The sequence below is a fragment of the Bombina bombina genome, chromosome 6 (genome assembly GCF_027579735.1).
Source record: "Bombina bombina isolate aBomBom1 chromosome 6, aBomBom1.pri, whole genome shotgun sequence".
Lineage (NCBI taxonomy): Eukaryota > Metazoa > Chordata > Amphibia > Anura > Bombinatoridae > Bombina > Bombina bombina.
Window position 1 is genome coordinate 293,045,353 of NC_069504.1, and position 24,568 is coordinate 293,069,920.

Sequence of the window (24,568 nt, forward strand, 5' to 3'; positions counted from 1 at the left end):
TTTTATTCATTTTCCAACAGTATATTAACAAAAGTAAAGCAAAAGAAAATACATTAACATTGAAAAGTAGTGAAACCTGCAGAAAGAATTAAAAAAGGAAAAGAAAAGGCTGATAAAATTCTGGCTAAAGAACTGGAGACATATCATTACCATATGATCTAATGTGGGTGTCAGCCTGGATTGTGTTCATTGAAGGAAACTGTATTCTCTAACAGTGTTTAGGAGCAGGAGGGTTTTCCAGTAGGTGACAGTCGCTGAGTCTACCCCCTCCTCCTCTGCATGCACACCTGTAAACTCCTTTTGTCTGGACTGAATATTTAAATTACATCTCTGCTTTGAGAGTTCTTCTTGAAAAAATCCCAGGATTACAAGGTAGGAATTATATTAAATGAGCAACTAGCTTAAAAATAACAATTTATGGAGCTAAGAGAAACTATATAAAACAAAAGATGCATTTCATGGAGAAAAAAAACAGCTTGACTATTTTATTGGTTATAGTTTACATGTGGCAGGTTGTTTTGATTAGCCACAAGAGGATCAAAAACATTTGCTGCTACTCAAACAACTGCATTGTGCTTAAACAATCTATGGTACAATGGGAATTGCATTTGCTTAGAAAGTCTAGCTAAATGTGTTCAGTTCAGTAATTCACTGTGGTAAATCCAGAGCTATTTAAATGATATAACAACTTGTAAATTACAGAATGTCACAAAGCTGCTGTATGTTGATCTGCAATTTTCCTTGAGGTATTATAATTGTAAGTTAGAGCAGCATATTGTTTTAGAAATGCAGCCTCTGGCATCTTTCATGCAAAATAGAACTTGAAATGTGTTATATATTTTACAGTGCTAAATGGAAATTTGCCATACTATTTCTTCTCAGTCTGCTATATAGATGTTTAAATCATTATTAATCACCAACATATATTTTGAACTATCTACAGAAAAAAGAAAATGTGACAGACATTTTGTTATTTAGTGTTAGTAGTGCAATTCCATTTTTTATTTCCAAATAATGCTTGATGATATATATATGTGATTATTATCAGATTCTTTCCTATCCTATATGTTATACTAGCAACATGTTGGTAAGTAATTTAAATGCATCATCTATATTGTTGTACAGTTTCTTAAACCACCTGGTTAACTATTTGTTTCTAGGCATGATTATCTGACTGTATGTGTACATTACCATTTTTATACTTTATGTATACACAATATGTAAAACCTGGAATGGATCATATTTCTGAGGGGCAGGAATCATATTTCAGTCACTGGAATCGTTCAGCCACAGTATAGCAAAACTATACATATATTTTGCATGTTTTCAACTGGTTGCCATTATGGTGGCTTTTTATTTTCAAATTGCCGGATTGTGTGTCTGCTCCCATGCACTTATAAAATCATTTAATAGTATTTTGACTCAAGACTGCAAGGCAGCTATTTTATAAAAAGACAAAGGTCATTGCTTAAAAAAAAATATATAATCTTGGGGAAAAATAACTAGCAGTAAAAAAAGTAAATTCATGAAAAATTACTTCATATAAATCTAAAATTCAAACAACTGACAAGATGAATGGTTAAAAAAAACTGTAAGACAAAAATGTGAGATAAAAATGATACATATATAAAGAAAGATTTTGCTTAGAGCAAACACCACAGGCAATTTTCCAAAGCTTTGGCAAGCATGATCCATGATCTCTTCCAGCAAAGTGTTTTTTTCCACTAAATCTTTACTTGACACAATAATTTGAGCATAAATATGTCATAACCTTTGTTATGTAGGTTTTTAATGAAAAACAGATGTTCATTCTTCAAGATATTTACATTTTCAACCACATTTTGTTCTAAAATAATAGCTTAAATGTATGTATAAATATAAAACTATAATATTGTAACAATTGAAGAGTTACACACATTTATATTGATGATGCAATGTTTGAAAAAAAATATTTTAATAATTATAAATTAATTGTTTATTTAGTGTTATTTGGTGTTTTAATAAAATTAAAAATTAACGTACCGGTATTTAAAAGAACACTAACATTTATTTTTACATTTTAACAGAATAACATATTTATGGTGAAATATGAATATAAACAAAATTGACTAATAAGTTCAGTTGGATAACTTTTTCTAAGACTCCACTACCCAAGGCTATTACAATATTGTATATTGATTGATGTATGTCATAGTTTAAAGGTCAAAGAGGGAAAGGAAGGATGTGTTCAATGATCATAAATTATATTAACACAAGTGAGATCCTGGAAAAGATGATAACACAGGATTACATATCAGAACACACAATAGAATTAAAACTTTATTCAATAAAATAAAAGAAAAATAATATTAAAGGAAAAAAATTGGAGGCAGAGATTGTTTTGTAGCTAAAACTGATACTTTTTGACAGGAAACTCCTTGCATTGACTTGCCCCAACTTGCTCAATTCCTATCAACTTACAGGAAGACTTGAATATATTTTCCAATCCATGCAAAGTGGTTTGCAAAATTATTATTTTTTATTTTTGGGGTGGGAGGGTTATATTTGAGGTTATTTCAAACCATTATAAAACCTAGTTTTATCATTTTCTATTTTTTTCGCATGGGTTTTTATATATTATATTTATTTACCTTATTCAATAGCATTGACTACTTGATAACCTATTTTGGCCACTCCTGAATAGTATTTGTGACTGTGCGCAAAAGGATATGAATTAATCTATAGCACAAATGGCATGGATTTATGCTATTGGTTAAGTAAACAAAACATGCATGCAACCACATTCACCATTAAAACTGAACTAGTTAACCTCCATGTTTTATTTTCATATTTTGCATCAATGAAGATATACAGAAACCCATGTGAAAACCCTCTGGGAAAAGACTGTGACTTGTGTGTACCCAATCCAAGTGTAAGAAAGCCTGATGTTACACCTATATTGTATTAGTAAGTGGGGTGGCATAAATATTTCGAATGACCACACTTGTAATGGATTTGAAAACTGTAGAAAATAAGGTTAACAATCTCTTGATTATTTAACACAGCAAACTTTAATGGATTGAATATGTGCTCCAGATTGCAATAGTCACTGTAAATGCCAGCAATTCACAATAAATAGTATAGACTTTATGAACATCCTTTAATTTTGCTTTACTATATTGAACATAGTAAAGCCAATATGGATACTCTACTAGTTTAGCTGATAGTTTAAAGGTAAGGTAGAATAAATATATATATATAAATAAGGTATTAATTTAAAAGAATCATGGATGGTTAAATAATTGCTATGATTGGGGTGTTTTTTAGGGCATTGTCCTTAAAAGGGCATTTGGTTCTTTTACTGCCCAGACCCTAAACAAAAAAAAAAAAAAAACCCTTAAAAAAGCACTAACCCCAAGATGATCCACTTACAGTTTTTGAAGTCCCGCTTGAGCAATCTTCATCTCGGAGTTGAAGTCCTGATCCAGGCGGCAAAAAATCTTCATCCAGGTGGCATCTTCAATCTTCATCCCGGCGGTGAAGTCCTGATCCAAGCGGATCCTATTGGCTGTTCAAATCAGCCAATAGGATTTAAGCAGCTCTCATTCTATTGGCTACTTCATCATCCAATAGAATTAGAGCTGCTTAAATCCTATTGGCTGATTTTAACAGCCAATAGGATTTTAGCAGCTCTAATTCCTGTTGGCTGATGCAAATTTTTCAGCCGATAGGAATGCAAGGGACGCCATCTTGGATTGCGTCCCTTGTATTGAAGATTCAGTGTACGGCGGCGACCATATAAAGAGGATGCTCCGTGCGGATATCTTCAGATGGACCCGCTCTGCTCCTCTGGGATTAAGATAGAAGATGCCGCCTGGATGAAGTTTGAAGAGACGTCTGGATAAAGACTTCTCGCCGCTTGGATCAGGACTTCGCCGCCGGGATGAAGATTGAAGAGGCCACCTGGATAAAGACTTCTCGCCACCTGGATCAGGACTTCAACTCCGGGATGAAGATCGTTCAATCGGGACCTCAAAAACTGTAAGTGTATTGTCTTTGGGTTAGTGTTAGGCTTTTTTACGTTTTTTTTTGGATGGGTTTTTGTTTTAGTTTAGGATCTGGGCAGTAAAAGAGCTAAATGCCCTTTTAAGGGCAATGCCCATAAAAATGCCCTTTTCAGGGCAATTAGTAGCTTAGGTTTTTTAGATAGTTTTTTTATTTTGTGGGTTTGAGGGGGTGGGGGTTTGTAATGTTAGCGGGTCTTTGTAATTTTTTTCACTAAAAGAGCTATCTTTAGGGCAATGCCCTACAAAAGGCCCTTTTAATGGCCATTGGTAGTTTATTCTAGATTAGGTTTTTTATTTTGGGGTGTTTTTTTTATGGGTATTAGAATAGGAATATTTTTTTATTTTTGATAATTTGTTTGTTATTTTGTGTAATGTATATTTTAGGGGGTGTTTTTTGTTTAACAAAAGAACCGTTAACTTAGGGCAATGCCCTACAAAAGACCCTTTTAAGGGCCCCCAAAATTTTGGGGGGTGGGGGTTTGTATAGTGTTAGGGGGTGTTTGTATTTATTTTTGGAGCAAAAGAGCTGTTTATCTCAAGGCAATGCCCTACAAAAGGCCCTTTTAAGGGCCCTTGGTAGTTTATTCTAGATTAGGCTTTTTATTTTGGGGTGTTTTTTTTTTAAAAAGGGTATTATAATAGGAATAATCTTAATTTTTTTGGATAATTTCATTTGGTTTTTTTATATTGGTAGGTTTTGTTTTTTTGTGTGATTTTAGTGTTTTTTTTGTAATGTTAGGTTTTAGTGTAAGGCAGGTTAGGTTTTATTTCACAGGTAAGTTTGTATTATTTTAGCTAGGTAGTTAGTAAATAATGAATCAATAGTGAGAAGAAGCAGCAGCACTCCCAAATCATGAAATATAAAAACAGAATTTATTTCCAAAGTTTTAAAATAGTGAACAAACAGCACAGCACAACGCCAAAAACATCAATGGAGGGGAGAGTGGAGTCCTGACATGTTTCGTGCTATGCAACACTTAATCATAGGATAACTCCCCACCTGTGTAGTGCACCTTTAAGGAAAATAATGACCAATCAAAATACTGAAAGATCTAACACTCCCATGGGGGAGTTTCGACATGAAAGATGCACTACCAAGGTGTTAGAAAAAATGTAACACATATTTAAAATCCAATTGCAAAGATAAAACCATAAGAAAACAATAATCTGCAAAATGGAATGAAAAAACAATAATTTGTTACAAATTTTTACATATAACCTCAGTAAATCAATATATGTAAATCCTAAAATTTCCAAATCCTTAAATTTTAATATACTTAAATGTTCAAAACTATAAATTTTAGATTTTAAATTTTGAATTTAAAATTTTAAATTTTCAAAGATTTACAAAAAACATACTGCTACCATAACTAAAGTTCAACACAATCATAGTGACAAGGACATATGTATGCATAAAGTATTCAAACAGTTACATAATATGATAGAGTTGTTCCATATTTGAATAACATCAGGGATACTGTATAAGTTAATATGGATAGTATAATAACAGGATAACCCAGACTCCTGCAGTATTGCCAATGATATCCAAAATGGAAATAATAGGACATCTCATTCTTTTTCTCAAAATACTTCTAGAGGAATCAATGTGAAATGGGGATAGAATGCAAAATAACAATAACCCTAATAAAGCAAGCTGTGGCATACCACAACAAATACATAAATACTGAATTAATGTGAAAACATATATACTAATAAAATGTAGATGTGTGAATATGCTTTATGCCAAACAGATGGAAAACAACCCTTGTGAATATTATTATCAGTATAATGATCAAAAGATACATACACATTTTTTATATAGCTCAACATATAACCAAAGCCAAACTCTAGTATAACTATTCTACAAAATAGCTAATATCCCATTCTTTGTTTAGCCCATTGGGTTCTCTGCTGTTTAGTTTCCAAATACAGAACAGTTCCTTTCTGGATAGTATATTATAAATATTCCCACCGCTGATCGTTTTTTTAGCTACATCTATTACTTTTACTGTAAATTTAGGTTGGTCTGTGAAATGGAAACAATTAAAATGTCTCTCTACACTGGAATCTTTATTATAGTTTTTGATGTCTCATTTATGTTCACCTATCCTAGACCTTAGAGCACGTGAGGTCTGGCCTACATACTGTTCCGAATACAGGGTACAGTCTAAAAGGTAAACTACAAAAGTCGTACCACAATTGGCATAGTGATTGATTTTAAAATTTTGTTTGGTTGTATGGCTAGAAAAGTCAACTCCGGTTGCAATCTGTTGACAAGTAAGACGGTTTTTTGCTAGACATTTAAAAGTACCCTTCTTATTAAGCCACTGTGTTCCCATTTCTCTCTGGTTACTAATGACCATGCTAGAGGAAAGTTTTTTAGCAAGAGTTGGTGCTTTTTTGGAAATGAATTTAACTTTGTCTACAATGCCCACTAGAGCGTCATCGCCCTTGAGGACTGGCAAGTTCCTTTTGATGATATTGCAAAGGTCATCGAATTGGAGGGAAAATTCAGTAGAAAAAACTACTGTATCCCTATTAAACCCCATTTTATTTGAAAAATTGGCCTTACTACAATCAGAAGGCCTAGGGATATTTCTCACATCATTCAGTGACTGCTGCAATAGATCAGGATCATAGCCCCTAGCACTTAGTCTGTCTATCAGTTTACATGCCTGGGAATTAAATAACTCATCAGAGTTGGAATTTCTGCGAAGCCTAAGAAGATGACTCCTGGGAATAGATTTGACCAGATGTTTAGGGTGACAGGAAGTTGCATGTAAAATCGTATTACCCAATGTTGGTTTTCTGTATGTATCTGTGATGATCCCATTGTGTTCAATTGAACCAACCAAGGTGAGGTCCAAAAAATGAACTTCTCTGTCCTGAATTTCCCCTGTAAATTTCAAATGTAAATCATTACTATTTACATAATTGAGGAAATCTTCAAAGACAAAGTCACCTTTTACTACAAAAATGAGATCATCGATGTATCTCATATACATACAGATATTGTCCAAAAACAAATTACTGTTGCTGTAGAGACTGTTGAGTTCCCACCACCCCACAAATAAATTAGCGAATGAGGGTGCAAATTTTGCCCCCATCGCTGTACTGCATATTTGTAAAAAATATTCACCATTGAACATGAAATAGTTGTGGGATAGTAGGAACTCAACAGTCTCACAGAAAAACATTTTGAATTCTTCTGAATAATTTGTATAGTTATCTAGAAAATAGTGTATTGCTTGTAGACCCAAGGCATGAGGTATACATGAGTACAGCAATACTGCGTCTATCACCACCCACCTATTGCTTTTATTCCATTTGATTTTTTCAATAATTGATAGAAGATGGCTTGAATCCCTTAGGTAGCTGTTAAGACTCTGAACCAAAGGTTGTAAAACCGAGTCCACCCACTCAGATAATGGCTCAAATAATGAGCCAATCCCAGAAATAATTGGGCGTCCTGGTGGTTTGACTGGATTTTTGTGCAATTTAGGTAGGTGGTGAAAGATTGTCGTCACAGGAAATTGGGGAATTAAAGACATAGATTCTTCTCTTGTTATAATACCTAACGCAATCGCCTCATCAAGTAACCTATCAAGTTTTCTAGTGAAATCCCTTTCAGGATTACATGATAACTTCCTATATGTTAAACCATCATTCAATTGCCTGTAGGCTTCCTCAATATAATTCAACTTGCTCATGACCACGACATTCCCACCTTTGTCTGATGTACGAATAACCAGATCATGTTCATTCTCTAACTGTTTAATCACTACCTTTTGTCTATTTGTTAGATTATTTCTTTGATTGGTTGCTAAGCTTTTGTTACCCAATTCTGCAATTTTTTTTCTACTTGATTTTGGAATAGATTGATATAAGTTCCCCTAGATTGAGTGGGATAGAAGTTTGATCTTAATTTCTTTGGCTTTGGCACATTGAAATCACTGATCCTATCAATGTTTGTATCCAACATTTTCAGTTGTTCTAAAGTACAAATATCCTTAAAATCTAAGTTAAGGTCACAATTGACAACACTGTTTGTGTTCAACTGATTAAAGTTGGAATCAAACAAATCAGTATTATCATCTGTTACTTCATTGTACCCGATATCATCTATATTCTCTGCATTATTGGTAATAGAAAAATGTTTATGCAAAGTCAGCTTCCTTACAAACGTGTTAATATCTAACAATGTGTTAAATACTGAGAATGTATAGGTGGGAGCAAAGCCAAGTCCTTTGGACTAAATATCAATGTGATCAGCTGTAAGTTGGAAATCAGATAAATTCACAACACTGAGGGTCAGTTCTTCTTTGATCCCCTTTTTTGGATACTCTTCTTCCTTCTCCTGAAACCGGCTCTCCACGTCCTTTTTCTTATCCTAAAGGGATATCCTGATTTTTCACCTTTGGACGAACGTCGCCATCTTTACCCTCAGGGCTGTCATGTAAAGAACTCTGTAATGAAAGAGAAGGAGGGGGAGAGAGAGAGAGGAAGAAGAAGAAGAAGAGGAGGAGGAGTCCTCATCAGAAGAAGCCGAATCTTGATCTGAGGTTTCTGGTTCAGTGGAAGAGAACTCCACCTTTTTGTGTTTACTCTTGTTCTTCTTTAGAATAGATTTCGGTTCAACTTGCAGTGTGGATCCACTTGCCATGTGTGCCTTTTTCTTATTTTTATTCTTATTTTTATTTTTATTATTAGACTTATGGCTCTGTTCTTCGCCATCTGTAGTGGAATCATAGTCCCTTTGATGGTTGCCAGAAAATCTACGAGGCCGCCTAGTGAACCTGGACCAGTCATAAACCTTATTTTTGAGGTAGTCCTCTTGATCCCTGTTGAATTTCCTGCCTTTAAGTGAGGCTAATTCATTATCAGATTTACGTATTTTCTTCTTCATATTTGATTTTAATTCCGAGTACTTATCCTCCTGTTTATGATTTTTTAACTCTTGTTTGAGATTATAGATCTGACTCTTTAGAAAATCCCTTTTAAGATTTTTACTCCTAATAAGGATGTTCATAATTGTTAATGAGCAGGTGGTAAGGGCATCTTTCCACTCTGTTGTCAGGCTATCATCATTCAAATCAAAGGAAGGAAATTTCTTTATCCTTAATCCCCTAGGAATTCTCTTAGACTCCCACATTAAACGTAAGTCAGTCAAAAGCAACCGTTCAAGCTGATTGAATAAATTTTTAATGTCCTTATCAATGAATTCCTTATCTCCCAGTGAAAAAAACTATTGAAAATATGTTTTTCTGCTTTGTATGTTAAAGATTGATTTATTGAGGCTAATATCTTTCCCCTTCATTTATGAAAAGTGCTAATGTGCTGAAAAAATTATTTGAAGCGTCACAAGTGCACTATAAATTCAATAAAAGACGTATGGGCACAGAGAATGCAATTATGTGGAATTTTACAAAGTCGATTGTTAATGATGCAGTTTTGTGTCTCTATTTACTAACTAGTCTACCTAGTTAAAATAAATACAAACTTACCTGTGAAATAAAAATAAAACCTAAGCTAGCTAGAATATAACTACTTACTTACAGGTAAGTATTTAGTTTTAAATAGGTTATATTTAGTTAATAATTGTAAATTTAATTTAGATCTATTTTAATTATGTTAAAGTTAGGGGGTGTTAGGGTTAGATTTAGGGGTAGGGTTAAGTTTAGATGTGGGGGGCTGGCGGTTTAGAGGTTAATATGTTTATTTAGTTAATAATTGTAATTTTTATTTAGCTATATTTTAATTAAAAAGTTCCTCAGTAGCCACATCCCATTGTAAAGGACTTCTTAGCAGCAAATCAGTATGTCTGTCCCGGGACAGCTAAGGGAGTGAGCTTTCGTGCACACTCATATTATTTCCCCTATTCAGTTTAAGGAAGTTTACTATGGAATCTCATGTGAGTTAAGTCAAATCTCATGAGATCACAGTAAAAGAGTTCATGACCTCAGCACTGTTGATGCTGATTGGCTGCTGTTCATTTTTTCATTTTTTATTTTTTTTTACCTGCAGCTGAGCAGCAGCTGAAGTATATTTTTTTTACACAGAACTTACTCTGCTGAGCTGAGGAAATTGTGAGGTAAAATATCTTCCTTTTTTACATAGAGATGTCAGCTTTTTACAGTTATACTGCAGCAGTTTCAAGTGATTTAGCATATGAGTATTATGTCTCTTTAATTTTACAGGTAAAGCTTTTTGTATTAAACATCATCATTCAAAGAGAATAATATATTATATAAGGAATAAAAAAATATGATTTGTGAAAGTAAATGTTTGTACTACATGTATGGATGTGATATTCTTTGTTTTACTTCTTGCTTTACTTTATTTTTAAAATATTTTTTTTTAAATGAAACATTTATTTGAATTCTAGGTTCTATTTCTCTGCCTGGGCTAGATGTTCTGACACTATGAAGGCAACTATCATTCTTACTCTGCTTGTAACTTTTTGCTGGGCTAAACCTTTTCACCAAAAAGGCCTTTTTGATTTCATGCTAGAAGATGATCCATCTGGAGATGGACCTACTGACATATTCCCACAAGTCGAACCTGTTGGACCTGTTGGACCAACATGTCCATTTCGTTGTCAGTGCCATCTCCGAGTTGTACAATGTTCTGATTTAGGTAAGTTATACCCTTATCACAAAAAATATTATCTTGTATAATGTATCAACCTATGACAGTCATATAAAATGTAAACTCATCTTTAGGTACTCACAATTGTAAATGAAATGGTGTTTAATCCCTTGATGACAGCCGACATACCCTTTGTGTCAGCTGTCTGTATCGCTTCCAGGACTATAGAAGCATGGATCTCGTTAACAGCTCTCCTACAGCCATGGAAGCCCTTCTGATGGCCAATGTACAGAGTATGTCACCATCTTTAGGGGGTTAAAACAACAGAATTAGCCAACAGAAGCACAGAACTAGCATGTAAGTGCAGTATATATCTCACTATATACTGCACTTAGATTCTGGGTCTGTGCTTCTGTTTCATTTTTATATATTTACTAGTGTCGCATACACCCTACCAGTGGCTCATGGTGAAGCAGCATAAAAGATCTTTAGAGTTGTAAAGAGGGATCTGTGAATGAGAAAATATATCATTTGTGTGCTTTGTAATGTATATGCATATTATAAGTTCTATACTGTATAGTTTTTAAGGCACTCTTTATTGTAGTCTGTTGTGTGTTTGCATATTTATGTTCTTAAAATCATAGGAAACCTGAAAATAATAATATACAAAGATACTTTTCTCCTTTCAAGGTCTATTTTTACATATCTCTAGACACGTACATGCCATCATAAATTGATGCCTATGTACTAGGTTCCTGACACCAAAAATAATAAAATAATAAATAAAAGTATTTGGTAAAAAATATGCCAGAAAATGGAACATTTAATGGCAGTAAAAAAATATTGTGATTTCTGGTTGTGAGTTTTCTAATTCCACAACATTACACATGTAATATATATATATATATAGGCAGTCCCCAGGTTCTGAACAAGATAGGTTCTGTAGGTTTGTTCTTAAGTTGAATTTGTATGTAAGTTCGAACAGGCACTTTTTTAAGGTGAAACTTTAGCCAAACATTTTTCTAGTTTTGGATAGCAAAGGGAAAATTTTGTTTTGCTATCTGTGCCCCTGTTCAGAAAATTTCCCATCACTTGCTGTCCTTGTGACAATGGGATTTTGAGTATTTTGCATTATCCTGGAAAGAAGGATTGGTGATAAAGCTCTATTTTCTCCATTTGTAAGTACGAGTTGTACTTAAGTTGGATGTCTGTAACCCAGGGACTGCCTATATATATAAAAAACAGATAAAATAGTGGGAAAAAATGATTTAGGAGAGATAGGACCCTAAATAAAGTAACTATTCACTCTTGAAGTCCAGTGAGTTTGGATCTTCTTTGTTTGTTGATTACTCTGTGTTCCTGTCACCCTTCCATGTTGTGATATATATATATATATATATATATATATATATATATATATATAATTTATATATATATATATATATATATATATATATATATATATATATATAAACTAGATAAAATAGTGGAACAAACTTAATTACCCTAAGCATCTCCCTCAAATTAAACATGTACCAAACACCAAAACACCACTGCTTTGGTGACAGACCAGTATACACAAACCAACAAAATAATAATATCAGCAAATATCATTCATTGAAAGTGTTAATTATCATTGTCATACCTTGGAAAGGTAATCATATTGCTAGTGGGCATGTCTTACCTTGGTCTATGTTAAAACCAGTACTCTAACGTATTAGCTTTGTGGAACTGATTTGATCTATAGATATTTCACACTATTTTTTCTAAAGCATTATACTTTCTTGGTGGGACAATAATACACCATCAGTCATTGACTCCTCCCTCTTCAAGTGTAAACAACTCTCCATTGGGTACCGGTCAATACTACTCGAGTCATGTTTTCATCACTATTAAATATCTCAGATTGATTATTACCTTGTGTATCTAAGTTGTATAGTAACATATAGAATACTTGTGTCTCATGTAATGCTTTACTGCATCAATATCAATGCGACTTTCAGATGGACCTTGACCAACATATATAAATACATTTGCATTAAGGGGCTATGTGCCGTATACAGAAGCATTTATTATTCATTGAAGACCACATTAGAAATTAGTAATCACAATAAAAATGTACATCATAGAAGTGTGTTAATCCCTAACCACACTACAAATGATAGAAATAATAATGTGGGATGTTTAAAAATATTGATTAACACATTAAATCATTAGAGCTTTGTCAGAGAAAGTTTACACATATTGCACAATCCTAAATTAAGTGATAAGGTGTCATGCTCTGCGGTATGTTCAGTTGTTTGGAGCTCAAGTGAGGTGTGTCAGACTTAAGGATGTCTTGTGAACTAAAAGATGGGCAGTGGTAGGGTCTTCTTAATGAAACTACACCTTTTAGGCATAGGAGAAGAAACAGGAGAAGAAACAGACAGTCAATGCAAGTTTATTGTACAGGACATTGAAGGATCAGATACTGGAAGCAGGATAGGTAAGCAGATGCACTCACTTCAGAGCTGGAATCAGAGGTAATGCTCATGATAGGGCCAGGAACAGGAATGCCCACTCTAAGGCTGAGACTGGAGTGTCCACTTGAGGCTGAGACAGTAATGCCCACTTGAGGCTGAAGGCAGGAATGCCCACTTGAGGCAGAAGACTGAAATGCCCACTTGAGGCTGAAGACTGGAACCAGATCCAGACACTTGAAAAACACCCTCTGTAGAGCTTAGGTGCAGTAGCAGGAGACTGGCACTTGGCAGACATAACCACTGCAGAGCTTGGAAGCAGGAACTGGAGACAGGCGCTTGGCAGATTCCCTTGGTAGAGCTAGGGTGCAGGAACTGTATACAGAAAATCCATAGACACCCTCTGCAGAGCTTGAGTGCAGTGTCTGGAGACACTGTTATTTATCAGACACTTTCTGCAGAGCTTAGTGCAGTAGCTGGAGAATGGCACTTGGCAGACACTCTCTGCAGAGCATAGATTCAGTATCTGGATACTGGAACTTGGCAAGTGCCCTCTGCAGGGCACTGAAGCAGGATACCAGTGCTTGGCAGGAGCCCTCTGCAGGACTTGGGTAAAGGAGCAGGATACTAGAAAAGGCAGGTTATTGAAACAGGATAATAGGTAGTAGTGACAGGCTGGTAATGAGAGAATAGCCAGGAAACAAGCCGAGAGCCAGACACCTAAGAGTAGGGATGGAGAAGGTTTTGCAACATTTGAAAAATTAAACGAATTTGAACACATTAATTTGTTTACTTTGAATCTCTAATGTTTGTACAATATTATAACATTCATTTAATGTAATAGTATTTCTAATGCTCTCTTTAAATGTAATATTCAATTTTAATTTTTCTAATAATTCAATTCGAATTATGCAAAATTTAAATTCGAAAAATTAGAATTTATATATTTGTAATAGTATTTTTAATGCTCTTAAATGTAATTTTCAAATTATGCAATATTCAAAATAGAAACATTTGAATTGATATATTTTTATCTATCTATCCATCTATCTATCTATCTATCTATCTATCTATATATATATATATATATATATATATATATATATATATATATCCTCCATGTGTATCTGCACTCACAATGTCATATAGTCAGCAACCAGGGTGCCAGGTCAGTATTATTCACAGCGATCTTCAACAAAGGACTGCACTCACTGGGTTTCCAAAAACATTCTTATTTATTAGGTAACGTTTCGGGATTCACAGATCCCTTCCTCAGACCAGAACAAACATACAACTGAACATAGTGATATATAAATACTTTAAGCCACACCCACCACCAAATCAAAACAGTGAATTGCGCCAAAAATAGGGTTGTCATGGTGATAACCCCTATGTATCTCAGTGTAACCAAACTACTAATCCCAAAAAGATCAACTACAATTCAGTAGTGTACAGATGCTAACATAACCATATGAGTCATTATATATGTTACTTTAGTAAATACTTATAAGACATCTATGAGTCCCTGTTCAATACTAATTTATATCATTAGATTAGTGGCAAAGGTAAATTAAATGGTATCATAGTTAATATCAAGCATTCAATCACATAGGGTAATTCTATACCTATTAGTTTCTAGCATGAATATAAATAGCAATATTAAACATGCAGTTACAGCGGTAATACAGATGTGTCAGATCATATCCGAAATATATTAATCACTCAGCATAATGAATTAGTGTTGTTGGTCCGTTCTAGATCTTATGACAATGTGGGCCCTCCAGATTATGTTAGCGGTATTGGATGTACAAATGTCAACTCATGTTTATACCATATGTGCACACAAGCATTATGTAGGTATCTGCCCTCATATCTTCTGAGGCCTAACACAAAGAAAAAGGCACTTACTTTCTATTAGCACATGTCCTAAGTGATGTATAGGTAGGATTGTATCTGATCCTGGTATGAGACGCGCCCCCAGTGAACAGCTCCTGTGTCAATAGTGTCCGTTAGCCTAGCGCATGGCTAATTAGCATACGCCGATGACGTATGCGTGTGTGTTCACGCGTAGTCACGGTAACCCTGTTGCCATCTATGCATAGCTAGTTTACAGTCCACATCGGTTATTGCGCTTATGCGAGCTAGGGGAAAATTGTTCAAAGCTGAGTCATATTTCAACAGTCCCATTTTATAGCGCCATAACTTAGTGTTTAAAAAGGACAAAAATAAGGTGTATATACTAAATGGTGTAATCTGTCCTATTCGGTGCCATGATCTATGCACAGTCCCATAACTGTCATACAGCAATTGTTAGCGATGGGGAGAGATGCATATATATTAAGTATTATACTGTATTCCTACCATAATGCTAACATGTGTGGTGGCAGTTTATACACAACAGGGTAATCCATATTGCATTTAAATATAGAGAAAGTATACAAACATATAGACCTATGTTTAAGTAATAATAGTAAAGCATAAAACCTTGTGCTTGGACCCTCAGGTATCCATACAGTAGAACCTCAAATTCTATCATTGGTTCACTGTTATAAGTGGCAATCAAAGTTAATCACTGACAACCTTAGCTTATTAACAGAGGCGAGTTATTAGTGTAACATTGGTACTCTAGACATTCATTGGTCCAACCACTCAGGTAATCCATGTATTTGGTTTTTACCCATTTTTATATAGGTTCCACAACCAGACCTTCAACCAGTCCCAGAGTATCTGGGGTACCCTTCCATAACCCATATGCCATGTACTAATGTGGCCTGCATGTCCCCGTGTGTTGCCATCATATGGGTCCAAACAGTACTCATGGGTGGGTCCCACCAAGTGTGTGTCATACTAGAGCATAGTCCTGGCGAGTGCACGCTTCATTATTTTCTATTTGCCTCTCTGTTGCACCCTGGGCATTGGAACTGGATTTCTGGAGTGCTTGTCTACTTTGAACTTTTATATATATATATATATATATATATATATATATATATATATATATATATATATATATATATATATTATGTATCAATTTACTAAATTCCCTACCACATGAACTATTGAACTTCCGAATAGTATTTGTTAAATCGAATGTTACATTTGAAATTTCAAATGCGGATATTCGATCTAATTATGAACATTCAAAAATCTAAGTAACAAACATTCAATTAGAGAATTTTAATGGATTTTCATTATTATCAACATTCGATTGTCCAAAACGAATGTCCACAGGACTATTCGTTCTACCAAACAAATTACACTTTCAGTATATTCGCCCATCCCTACCTAAGAGCAGTCCTATAAGTCACCAAATACAGGGATAATCCATTAGAGTAGTCATGAGACAAGGCCAATTTCAGAAAACCAAAATAGCAGTCCAATCTTCAAACAAAAGTGAAATCTGTTACGGCAAATTCCTTCCTCTGCGGCATTCCACTCTTGGTGGTTGCAAATCACAGAATTGTAAACTGAGTTTGGTTGTCAGGATCTCCCATATGTTCCCTATTTTATTGCTAGCTTTACCATTTATTTTATTGCATGTAGTTACAAAAGGCATTTTCATATCTTCCCTTTCTTTAGGTTTAGGTTGTAGAGCAGCCATTTGCAAAGTGTTCAAAAGATCTCATACAATGTATTATTTAGGTATTTCATTGGATAACTTTTCTGTGCAAATTTGTTTTGCATCACCTCCAGGTGTTGGTTTCTGTTCCTCTGTTCAGTATTATTTATGATCACTCTAAGAAATTGTGCCTTATGTATAGTTTTAATAAGAAATGTTGGATGGTGGCTATTGACATGCAGTAACGTGTTTAATTGATTCAAATATTCAGTGCACAAAATCAATGTTTAAGCACTCCTCCATTTAAGGAACAGATAATCAATATATCTTTCATAGAACCTAATGTCCGTATTCTCAAAGACTCTCATAATGTTAACCTCATACTGGGCCATGGACAAATAGATAAAGGATGGAGCAACATTTGATCCCTTTTCCGTCCCTGCAATTTTTTGGTAATTGTTTTTCAAATCAGAAATAATTGAATGTAAGTAATTGTAGTAGAAATTCACTTAATGGTCCTATATATGGATGGGTATCCAAGTCTTTTGTATAGCTGCCAAGCCTTCCTAATGTGGAATTACTAAAATAATCTGTCTATATCTATAGTGACTAAAAAAATACTCATCTGTAATATTATCAATGCTCATTATTATCTTTCTCATTTCAAAAGAGTCCTTGATGTAAGAATGCATATGTTTCGCCATAGGTGGTAAGAAATAATCAACAAATCTTATAAGAGCTTGTAAAAGTAAACCACTTGCTTATACAATTGGTCTGCTGAGAGGTGTGTTCAGGTCTTTTAATACAGGAGGGTGACAGTCCTGTTACAAATAGCCTGCAATATAGACTAAAGGACTAACACAAGTAAAGTTAGACTTTTAAAACATGTTTCATTTCCATTACTTCATCTTTGTTACATATCAGTTTTTCATAAAACTGTTTCACTGTGAGTTTTTAATTTGAAATGCCTGATGTTCTTTTGGCATTCACAGTGAAAAAAAAAATGAAATCTGTTCTCCAGAACCCTTGGATGCAAATTCATTTTTTTTAGCTTAATTTGGAAACACTTTCTTTCTAAAGTCATAAACCGGTCAACTCCCACTCTATTCTTTTGGTAGCCAAGTTGGAGAGGTGAAAAGCTAAATGGAAATGAGAAAAGTCTGGAATTAACTCTGTCCAAGATAGGCAATCAAAGTTTTTTGAAGAAAAAAAAAATGATGTGAATAGATGTTAAATAATTTTATCTTTATAGGGGCTCAACAGACCTGTTTATCTGTTAAAACAAAATTTTCTTTATGTTCATCATTGGCAGTACAAATAAGCTGAGAATGATTATTATACTTTGATTTTCAATAGTTTGTTTAACATCCAAAATCAAGAGCTTTTTCTTAAACATGTGATGTATTAAATGATGTGCCATGGAGCTATTTAAAGCTACAAAAAAGACAAATAGGGGATGTGAGTTTTATCGTTTAAAAGATAAAATTTAAGAGTATAATAAACAATAACTATGTCATGTTTTGATATTTGTATACGTTTTAATAAAGTTATTTTGTTACAGGATTGGAGCAAGTGCCAAAGGATATTCCAACTGATACAACTTTACTTGATCTTCAGAATAACAAGATCACCGAAATCAAAGATGGTGATTTCAAGAACCTTAAGAATCTTCATGTAAGTTGTATTTTATTTTGTTACAAATGCAGAAAAATCAAGAAACGAAAATGAACAATAATAATTAATTCTGATGGGAAAGCAAATAACTTTACTTTCAATAACCTATCTCAGTATATGCATTTTAGGTCCATGGTAGTTTACGTTTAATTAAAAGTTTCATGTTAAATATAATTTTTTTTGGTTGCTTTTAACTTTTGAGTGACTGAATGAATTTGTCTGAAATTTGGTAATTTACCTAAGACTGGCTGTTACCTAATACTCTGATATTTGATACTAACCTGTTTGGTTTTTATTTTAAGATATATACATATATATAGACATATGTAAAAATAGCACACTAAAACTAAATCTACTCTAACATTTTTTTTTTTTTTATTAAAAATCACTCCCTAAATCTTCAAAATGATATTATTAAGGTGCTGGTTGTAAAAAAAAAATAATTAGAAAAATAGAAGAAATGTATAATTCATGTTACACATTTATACTGATTTTAAATGTTATATTGATCTGGACATATATTGATTTTGAAAGTTATTTGGATAGTCCGTATAACAGTAAAATAAAGAAAGATTTGCCTTATTATTTCTTCAGCTAATAGGTGCTCTGTGAGCAGTTATCCTTCAGCTTCTCTTCACTATCTTGCAGTAGCAAAGGGACAATTTATTATATTGAGATGCAATTGTACAGAGGAAATACTTTTTTATGATGAGGAAATGAAATTAGAGCATAGATTAAGACAGACAGGTTACTCTTTGAGGCATATTAAAAGGGTCAAATCTTAAACCCAGTTGATTGATAAAAAAATCTATTTTATCAGATACTAGAACTAAACACAACAGGAAAGATAAAACCTTTACAGGTGTTACCTTTGTAACATAATACAGTGAACATTATTTGGAAATTTGTAAAATAATTAGGAAACACTTCACTTTTATCAGCAGGTAGTTGGGAATGGCTTACAATGTTCTTACAGGAGGTGCACAACCTTGGGAAATTTGTTATCTCCATCACAATTAAAAAAAAACAGATGCACCTACTAACTCTTGGTTGTTACACAAGGGTATGTATAGATGTGGACATGCAAGAAGTAAACCATGTGATTATGTAAAAATTGCGAGAATGTTTCATTTTGAAGTTACAAGGAAGAGTTTGAAATCAGTTGTTGTTTAAATTGCACATCTACTTATGTTATATATGTTATCAATTGTAATCTTTGCAAAATCCAGTATATTGGACTCATGACTGACCAGCGATGTGAATTCACAAATTTCTGAGCACTTCTCTACAATTAACATGGGTAGGTCTTCCACTCCATTGGTGCAACATATTGTTAGACATCATAATAGAGATTTAAGTGCATTCAAGTAGCGGGCAATTGAAACGGTGTATGCACCAAATAGAGGAGGAGACCTATACAAGCTATTGTGCAAACGTGAAATTTACTGGATTTTTACGCTAAAGATGAAGGTCCCCCTATGGTCTAAATTCTGATTCTGTGAATCAAAAGAATGCATAAGCACCAAGGTAATCCCCACCTGTGGGTATGCAACAAACCGTTTGCAGGTGTGCTAGCTATTAGACCTGCACCATGGTCCAAAGTATACAGTTCAAAGGAGTAATATAGCCGCACCACCAATTGTATTTAAAACATTATCGCTTTATTGTGCCAATTAAAACAGACAACGTTTCGGACCCATGTCCTTATTCATGTCATGTGTGAGACATGAATAAGGACATGGGTCCGAAACGTTGTCTGTTTTAATTGGCACAATAAAGCAATAATGTTTTAAATACAGTTGGTGGTGCGGCTATATTACTCCTTTGAACTAAATTCTAATTCTGATTGAATTCATTATTTGTTGTAAGATCCAACTAACCAAGTTACATGTTATATTTTATACCAGGTGGTTTCATTTTGACTGCTGAACTTGGAACTTTATACAGTATATGTATCAATGGGATTATAGGTTTATACTTATGGTTATTTTCATCATTTTTTTTAGATATTTATATATCTTGTGCTTGTATTGCTATGAATTAATTGCTCTTTACTCATAGGTTATTTATATTTGCCCATTTGTATAGGTTACTTAACAGTTTGTGCATGTACACAGCTGACAGGTTTGATGAAAGAAGTGCTGTTCTATTTCTCTTTAACACAACAGAGGGAGTGTACATTTTGTTTTCATATTAGCCAATAGCAATAACATAAGGGCTTTATTAATGGAAGTGGTGGTGAGATTCATTAGTCTATGACTACGGCAACCAGCCGAAATACGTAAGTTGTTTTCTCACACACCCACGGAATTCTGTGTGACATTGTGAACTCCATGTGATTTTTCAAATAAATGTTTCAAATACATTTTAGACTTGAGTTTACACATTTGTTGCAAGCGTCCTGCAATTTTCGATTATAAGATTTAATTTGCATCATATAAGCCACTGCTGACTATATGAGCAGGCATAGTGTTTGAATCCTGGTGCAAGGGACCTCACAGCATATGTGCGTATGCTACTGAAAAACAGTAATCACTTTTGCTAGACGTTTTGCTAATTGAAGTATATTGCAAAAATTCTTCTATTTAAAATTGAAATACACCCACTCACATTTCAATGTTGACCTTCATATCCTTTAAGTTCCTTTACATTGGAATGTAGTTACTGACAAAATTTTAAGGTAAAATATCTTCCATTTTAACAAGAAGATGTTTATGTGATATATTCTACTCAGTTTTTTACCAATATGCTGCATCACTTTTACACTTGTCTTTGCATATATACATTTAACCTTAAATATAAAAATAAAATACACTAAAACTTACCTATAGTTAGAAATAAACATCTGATAGAAAATACAGTAACCTACTCAGATTTCAAGATGACGTGTTTGGCAGATGTTGAACTTTAAAACAATCTAAGATTCCAGTACAGGCCGCTCTGATTTTCCAAATCAATTTTAATCTCTTTTGCAATCTCTCTGGCTCGAAAATGCTACATATGACAGCTGTGTAAGCAAATTAAAAAAATATGTACTATATTTTGGTTAAAATATTTAATTCATATTATTGTTTTTTATTATTTACAAAATGATAATTACTAGAATACTTCATTTGCATGTACCTCTAATTAGGTAAGTAAAAACACAGTAAATGAGTAAAATAGTTACAGTATATGCTTATCTATAATACACAGACCCAGCAAAAGCTTAGGGTGAATCGGGAGCTTGCTTTTAAGTAAAATTATTGAGGGCACAACACCAAGCCTATACATTTGAGGGGAACTTTATTTATGAAAGCAGCAGTACCAGTAATTGGCACTGCTGATTTAAACTATCTGGCTGCTGTGTTTAATTCAGCATATGTTTGGCATAAGGGAATATGTATCTGGTCTGGGGTCTGTTATGATGCACTGGGCTTTATGGTGGCTGAAATATAAATAATTCATTAATCAGGCCCCCAAGTCTGGTTTGTTGCATATATTGTTGCATTGTTGATGACTGGCATATACAGAAATAGTAGAGATATTGCTGAATTTGTGGTTCATCATAGTTGGTAAATTAAGTTGTGATAGAACTGGTATGGGGTCTAAGCTGCTTTTCTGGGGTCTCATGATAGCTGGCAGTTAATATCAAATTCTGTTGATATTTACTATTAAGATGTTTTATGTCACAAAAAAAAAAAAAAAAAAAAAATACAAGAAAAGGACTTCCAGTGGGTGGTGTTTCAAAATGGCTACTGATGCCTACAACTCCATGCTAGCATTGAGTTTATCTGTGGCTACAATCCCAGCCATCCTTATTTCCCTTGGCAATTATTGTGCCCGGGAGACTTCCTGGATCAGGTTATTTCTCTTCATTTCAGGATTTTGCTATACACTCAACTCATTTATTCTGAACACGGCATATCATGGATCTACTATCCACAACACTTGTGCCTCTGTTTGACTCAATTCAAAATATATTAGATTCTGCCCTGAATGATCTAAGAGTCTCCCTCTAGTGCAGTGATGATCTCAACGTGAGTGACACATGTGAATATCAACACTTGATTAGATTATCAGACCCCTGCTGCATTTGAAGACCCAACATCTGTTATTAGACACTGCCGCAGGTCTGAATATCACTGTTGTTCCTACCAATATGGCAAAGCATAGCTTACCTGTTTCGATGTATAAAAGAAAAGGTCACTCCAGCCCAATATGTAAATCATCAGACCTTTATTGCTTCACGGTCCCAAAATACAAACAACAACGTTTCAGACCTCTCACAGGTCCTTAGTCATGTCTACAAATGTACATATAATGGCTACCTTTATACCTGAATTTTGGTATTAAGACACACCCACATCCTGTATGGTAACTGCCATGATTGCCATCTAATGGTTACAATGTATAATAGCATTGACACATATTGCATTTTATTCTCTTAAAGACATAGTACCATATGGTGTGTTATATATTAAAAACAAATTGTATCAATAATATAAACAAAAAATTAAAAACAATGAGCGCACTACCCATTAATATCAGAAACTATGATCAAGATAAGAAAGGCAAAACCCAAATATAATTTGCATACATATTATCATTGTCTAAACAGGGACCAATCAAAGTCTTTATTAAGACCCTTTGGTGTAAGAGTCTGCAGTTTATGAATCCAATACATTTTTCTAATTTTTAATAGATTTTATCGATCACCCCCTCTCCTGGGAATGTCTTCTTTTTCAATGATCTGGAAGCGCAACTGACTAATACTATGGCCCGCTTCAAGAAACTGAGAAGATACTGGTGCTTCCTTGTTATTAGATCTTATATTTGATTTGTGCTGTGTTATTCATTCACGAGCCTCCCTTGTGGACTCTCCAATGTAATACAAAGAACATGGCTCTGCATGTTAGAAATTGATTTATTTTATATTTTGTACCTTTCTGAGGATGATAGAAATAACTACCTTTAATCATTGAGTTGCAGTTGCTGCAACTCAGACAGGAAAAACAACCAGTTTTCTTGCTTCCAATAGTTTTTTGCACATTAATTTTACCACTGCCTATATCTGCACGTACTAGACAATCCTTTAGAGTTTTATTTCTTCTATATGCAGTAGGGATGGATTCATGTTTTGCAACATTCGAAAAATGAAACAAATGTTAACACATTTGTTTGTTCAAATCAAATTTTGAATGTTTACATAACATTCTAACATTCATTTTTCGAATGTTCGGTTTCAAATTTTACGATTACATTCGAAAATATTTGTTTAAAAAAAATCGAATTTATATATTTGTAATAGTATTTCTAATGCTTTTTTTAAATGTAATATTCGAATTATGCAATATTTGAATTAAAAAAATTTGAATTTATATATTTAAAATAGTATTTCTATATGCTTTATATAAATGTAATATTTAAATTATGCAATATTCGAATTGGAAATATTAAAATTTATATGTTTGTAATAGTATTTCTAATGCTTTTTTTTAAATGTAATATTCAAATTATGCAATATTTGATCGAAATAAAAACATTCAAATTGATATATTTGTATCTATTATGTATCAATTTACTAGAGTCCCTACCACATACTGAACTTCTGAATAGTATTTGTTAAATAGAATGTTAAATTTGAAATTTCGAATGGGGACATTCAATCTAATTATAAACATTCAAATTCGAAAGTGACATTCGAAAACTGTTAATAGCATTCGGTTATAGAATTTTTAAAAATATTCGTTGGTATCAACATTCAGATTAGTAATTCGAATTTCGGTAATAACATTTGTTCTAACATTCGAATTCGGAAATTTACACATTCGCCCATCCCTAATATGCAGGCATAGGTAAATTATTGAACAAATTTATAGATGGATTTAAATCCTGTAAAATGTGCCAATGTTTTTTAAGTATTTTATTTCTTTTGCTGCTCAATTCATTGTACTTAGTTACAAAGATCAATTTGTAAGTTTGTTTCTTATTAATTTTCTTAATTGTGCGTGCTGTATTATCTGACATTACTTCTTTCTTTTGTTGTTCAACCATAGTATGTGGATAGCCCCTTGCTTTAAATTTGTCAGCCATTTCCTCTAATCTTTTTTTCACACTGAGATGTATCTGTAACAATTCTTTTAACCCTTACAAATTGGCTCTTGTGTAAAGCTTTGAATACATTTGGTAAATGATGGCTATCATATCTCAATAGACTGTTCTTATCAGTAGACTTGACAAATAAATCAGACTTCAAAAAA

At 33.5% G+C, this 24,568-nt stretch overlaps 1 protein-coding gene across 1 annotated transcript in view; it reads left to right on the forward strand.

The window, feature by feature from the left end:
• Positions 1–213: 213 nt before the first annotated feature.
• The window catches only part of DCN (decorin), a 100,896-nt gene continuing 76,541 nt past the window's right edge, over positions 214–24,568 (forward strand). The window contains exons 1-3 of the mRNA XM_053716905.1: positions 214–372; positions 10,432–10,682; positions 18,214–18,326. Of these exons, the coding sequence (XP_053572880.1) occupies positions 10,469–10,682; positions 18,214–18,326 (327 nt within the window). The 5' untranslated portion in view covers positions 214–372; positions 10,432–10,468. The remainder of the gene's footprint in view (positions 373–10,431; positions 10,683–18,213; positions 18,327–24,568) is intronic.